This window comes from Ammospiza caudacuta, chromosome 6 (assembly GCF_027887145.1).
Source record: "Ammospiza caudacuta isolate bAmmCau1 chromosome 6, bAmmCau1.pri, whole genome shotgun sequence".
NCBI classification, from domain to species: domain Eukaryota; kingdom Metazoa; phylum Chordata; class Aves; order Passeriformes; family Passerellidae; genus Ammospiza; species Ammospiza caudacuta.
Genome location: NC_080598.1, coordinates 51,153,210 through 51,158,614, shown reverse-complemented (window position 1 = coordinate 51,158,614; position 5,405 = coordinate 51,153,210). Strand labels below are relative to the sequence as shown.

General features: G+C 53.8%; 1 protein-coding gene across 1 annotated transcript; it reads left to right on the top strand.

The window, feature by feature from the left end:
- Window positions 1-2,560: 2,560 nt before the first annotated feature.
- GSC (goosecoid homeobox) lies at window positions 2,561-4,004 on the top strand. Its single transcript, XM_058807775.1, has 3 exons — window positions 2,561-2,891; window positions 3,108-3,367; window positions 3,767-4,004. Exons 1-3 carry the CDS (start codon window positions 2,561-2,563, stop codon window positions 3,917-3,919), a joined length of 744 nt encoding a protein of 247 aa, XP_058663758.1. The 3' UTR covers window positions 3,920-4,004.
- Window positions 4,005-5,405: the final 1,401 nt, after the last annotated feature.

Here is a 5,405-nt window from a genome sequence, read left to right as displayed (position 1 = left end):
ATAATTTCTAAATTAAGAATAAAGGTAGGCGCCGTAGAATGGTGGGTCATCCGTCAGGGGAGCAGAAAACTCTTGGGGAAGCCGAGCGCCCGTCCGGCCCGGGCCGTGTGTGCTCCGCCAGCGCCGCGGCTGCTCCGCTGCCCACGCGTGTCCCGCGGTGCTGACACCACCTGGGAGAAGCCGGCCAGGAGCGGACATGAACCCTGACGCAAGTGATGCTGAACAGCCGAGGAACCGGGTGTCCCCACCGAGGGTGTCCCCACCGAGGGTGTCCCCACCGCGGGTGTCCCCACGGCAGGAGCGGGCTCTGGGGCTCACCCGGGTTGTTCCCCGAGGGGCGGCAGTCCCAGCTGAGCGCTGTCCCCGCCGCCCCGAGCCCCCGGGATGCTCCTGACGGGCCGATCCGGAGCAGAGCGGGCCGTGCCCCGCTGCCGGCCTCCCCTCGGGCCCGGGTCTCCCGGGCCCCCGAGCCCCGCAGGCCGCCCGAGGGATGCTGCGGCGCATTGCTGCAGAGCCGCCGAGGACGTGGAGGAGCATCCCGATGGCGGCATTAAGCAGGCGCTGCTCCGCATGCAGCGTGACCGGCTGCGCTCAGGGAATTACTGACCAAAAAACCCCAACAAACCGAAACTCCCTCTCCGAGCCCACCCTCAAGCAAACAAAAAAAAATAAAGAAAACTCTCAAAATATCAACAGAAAAAAAATTTCCCAAATCTAACCAAAAACCCGCCGAACACTCTGTCAAATAGTTTCACTTTCCATCAAATTTGTAAAACTTGCACGAAGTTCAGGTCTAAATGCCAAAGGCGTAAAGAAATGGTTAGGCAGATAAATTGAAGCAAAGACCGATGCAGCTAATTAAACACATTGCGATGTATCAACAAAGCGAGAATTTAGTTTTGGCATTCTTTTTTTTTTTTTTTTTTTTAACGCTTATACAAGTCTTTCGCTGTAAATACGTTTCAGATCATTCTCAGGTGCGGTTTTGAATCCTGGAATATAGAGGAAAGAAAGGCTAAAGATAAAGTGCGAGTAAGCGCTAACGAGGATATTCTTTGTTGAGGAAAAATAATGTGTTCCTCGTAAACGGACTCTAATGGCTTGTTTTCATTTCATGCGTACAATTTCCTACCTTCTTTGATGGAGAGTTGATGGGGTAAATAGTCTAATCTTATTCAGTTCACCTCCTGTGGATTCCCAGGGACAGTCGTGACAGACGAAGTATTCTGCAAATCACAAGAGCCAGCTACCAGGAGAGCCAAACCTCTTAATAGGAAGAGTTTTAGGGATTTAAAATTTCTCCATTTAAAAATTCATAGAACATGCAAAATATAAAGATCTCTGCATCATTGCAACTTTATGGCCCTTGTTTTCTAAGCTAGATAATTAAAGATTGAAAAGAAAAAGGCACCAAGACAGATCAGAAGCAAATTGGAATACCTACCACACCCGGGGATTTGAGATGGCACTGGTCTTTAACGTTTACGTCTCTTGGCTTGTATTAAAAATAGAAGGTGGTACCTGTCTGAATCTGTTAAAAAAGAAAAAAAAAAAAGAAAGAAAGAAAACGGAGAGATAGAAGTTTACAATATTCATGTGTCCTTGTTCCGCCAGGTGACCTAGGAAAATAGTAAAAATAAAATAGTTCAGTTACTCAGTGAAGACGTTGTTGCTTCACTGCATAAACCTTAAATCACAGAAACACATACTCTTCAATGCCTGCTCAGCCCTCCAGAAACACTTGGAGTGGGGGGGGGGGGGGGGGCATTGCATGTTTATGTGGCAGTTTATTTTTTTTTTTTTAAGTGCTTCTTAAGCAGTTCGAAGCATAAATAATGAATCTGAGCCTTAGACAGAGGAAATCGCACCCACTAATATGAACTAACACGACCAAAGTAGGCGCATAATAGACAAGACTAGGAGCTGCTAACCACTTCTACACAATAGCATTAATAAGATTAACCTGGGCAATTAGCCGGTGCAGCAGAGATCGAGCCTAAATCTGGGGCCTTTCTAAAAAGCCCACTAATGGAAAGGATTACGTTAATTTCATTAATTCTCAATACACAGACTCGGGCTGCTTTCACTCCTTTGTGTAACCCCCACCTCTTCCCCACCAAAAAAGGGGAGAAAAAAAAATCAAATCTGGTTTTGTTTGTCATCTGCATATTACCAGGAACTAAATCCAGGATGACGTCGCCTGGGTATAAAAAAGGGAAGAGGTTCAGATGGATTATACTCCGAGCAGCCCTCTGGGTTGAGATCAGTAAACAGGCGAGAGTTGAGGGGGGAAAGTTCCAGGGGTGGATCCTGCGCACACGCACACACACCGCACACGCGCGCACAGACACACAAGCACACTCTGCCCGCAAGCTGCCCTCGGAAAAGGCTCTTTTATTTTCGCTCCGATTCCTTTTTCAAATTTATCCGAAAAGTTTCGATTTCGCGTCCTTCCAGCCTCTTCCCCCCCCCTTCCCCGGCCACCACCTACCCTCCCTCCCGCCCTCCTCCCTCCCTCCCCCGGCCGGTCCCCGCCGCCCTGCCCCGCACGCTTTGGGGCATGCCTGTGAGCATGTTCAGCATCGACAATATCCTGGCGGCCAGACCTCGCTGCAAGGACTCGGTGCTGCTGCCCCCGAGCGCCGCGCCCGTCGTCTTCCCCAGCCTCCACGGGGACTCGCTCTACGGCAGCGCCTCCGACTACGGCGGATTTTACTCCCGGGCGGTGGCTCCCGCCTCCGCGCTGCCGCCGGCCGTCACTGGATCTCGGCTCGGCTACAACAACTACTACTACGGGCAGCTGCATGTGCCCGCGTCCCCCGTGGGCCCTTCGTGCTGCGGGGCCGTGCCGCCGCTGGGCGCTCAGCAGTGTTCCTGCGTGCCCCCCGCAGGTAAGGCAGCCCCCGTGGGACGGGACGGGCCGGGATGGGACGGGCCGGGGCCCCTTTGTTCCGCAGCCCGGGGCCCGAGCGGTGACGGGGAGCTGGCGGCCGCAGGAGAGCGGCCGGGCGGCGGGAGGGGGCAATTTCTGTTCGGGACGGGACAGGAGTGGGGGAAAGCAGCGATCTCATGCAAAGCCTATCGTCGACTCGTCTGTCTGTCCGTAGGTTACGAGGGCACTGGGTCAGTCTTGATGTCCCCTGTTCCCCATCAGATGTTGCCCTACATGAACGTGGGCACTTTGTCCCGGACGGAGCTGCAGTTACTGAACCAGCTGCACTGCAGGAGAAAAAGGCGGCACCGGACTATCTTCACTGACGAGCAGCTGGAAGCGCTGGAAAACCTCTTCCAGGAAACTAAATACCCAGACGTGGGCACGAGGGAACAGCTGGCCAGAAGGGTGCACTTAAGAGAGGAAAAAGTGGAGGTACTTTGCTTTCTTTTTCCTTCTTCAACCCTCCCATTCGCACTCAAACGCGCCCGAGCCGGATGTATCGCGGTGCGGCTCCAGCCGGGCTCTGCCAGCGGACCCGCTTTGCGGGGGCAGAGGAAAGTTCTTTATTCTTTCCAAGTGCCCTTCCGAGCCTGTCCCAGGGCTGTGAGGGATTGTCGGCCGGCGGCTGTGCCTCCCGAAGGCGCCCGGCCGGTCCCACCCGAGCGGCTGCTTCCCCGCCTCCCTCCGTCTGTCTGTCCCTCCGTCCGTCTGTCCCAGCGCGGCCGCCCACACCGGCCCCGGCAGGGTTCCTGAGGGGCTGAGGTCAGCTGCGGGTTTGCATAGTTTTATTTTTATTTTTCCCTCTAATAATTTAATTTCTTAACGCAACAGGTTTGGTTCAAAAACCGCCGGGCGAAGTGGAGGAGGCAAAAGCGATCGTCTTCGGAGGAATCAGAAAACGCACAAAAGTGGAATAAAGCGTCTAAAACGTCACCGGAGAAGAGACAAGAGGACGGGAAAAGCGACTTGGACTCTGACAGCTGATACTTCTAAGTGGGGGGGACATTTCCCGTGGACTGTCGGATACGCTCCAGAGGATGCTACTAATCTTGCACAAGATCTGCCTTGTTGGAGGGGGAAAATATCTGTATATAATGTACAATGCCCCGAGCTAATTCCGTGTAAATAAAATGTGTTGCGGAGGTGTTGCACAGGTAGACGGCGGCGCGTTTGTTCACTCTGCGCCGCGGGGAGAGGGAGACGAGCGGGACAAGGGAGCGGGGAGCGGTGGTGCGCGGATCCCGGGGAGCAGGGCGGCCTCGCCGGGCAGTCCCGCGTTGGGGGGCGGTGTCGGGGTGAGAGCCGGCGGAGCGCAGCGCTGGCGGGCCCGCTCTCCGCAGCCCGGGCAGCGATGGTGGGTCTCGCACCGGGGGGAAGCGGCCGAGGCCCAGCCAGGCAGCCCGGTACGGGATCAGCCCGGTAGGAGCCCGAGGAGGCCGGGAGCGAGTCCCGTTCTCCGCCCCGGGGCCGCCCGCGGCAGTCCGGCCCCGCTCGCTTCTCCCGGCCGGGAGCGCCCCGGCTCTCCCCCCCCGGCTGCCCCCGCCTCGGCCACCGAGCCCTTGGGAACGCCAGCGGGCCAAGCAAACCCGGCCCCACACTTGTTGGCTCTGCCCCGTCTCCCTGCGCTTTCCCCATCTCCCTGCGGCTGAGCCTTGTTGGGTTTCCAAAGCGTTCGTCTTTGACCCTCGTGTAGAAAAGCTGTCTCTCTTCGGCGGAGTTTAAAGTTGTTGTTAATAAATTTTAGACATTATCAGATGGATTGCACGTGAGGGGAGTATGAGCCCTTGTGTGCTGCTTTTTTTCAGGTGTTTCAGAGGAAGTTGCTAATGGAAGTTTTCTCCCCTTTGAGGCAGCACCTTTGCAATTACGAAAGCGGTGACAGCCTGGTCTCGTTTTACTCTTCCCTCTGCGAGGGCCTCGTAGTTGAGACGTCTATTCCCTCTTTAAAATTCACGTTCGTTTTCCTTTTGCTATTTTCCCTGTGACTCTCCAGCTCAGAGCTTATAATTTCAGAGAGGAGCCACGGCAGCTTCCCCATGGTGTTGTGTTTAGGAAGATCTCCTTCTCTCTCGTTGTTTAAAAGACTGTTCATAAAGTTAAAACAAATAACCTGAAAGTGTAAAGCCAATTCAGACGATCTCTGGCCCGAAAACTTCAGGCTGTGCCTTTCATTCAAAGTTAAGTGGTAGTGAGCTGATTTTTCTTAATTATGTCAAATGCCTACACCCACCTGTATCTATTAAATCTCACCTAGTTTAGACCAATTGTTTTTTCAAATACGCTCATCATTACTTCAAGTGACACAAGAAAGCATCAGCTGCTGTGTTGCTTGCCTTTTTCCTATTTTTTCGTGATGTATCCATGTTTTTGTGGGTGTTATAACACGGTGCATACTGCAGGTGTTAGTGTGATAGAGCCAGTCTTAGTACCTGTCTGCTCAGGTGGGTTTTTAATGTCAGTGTTTCCACAT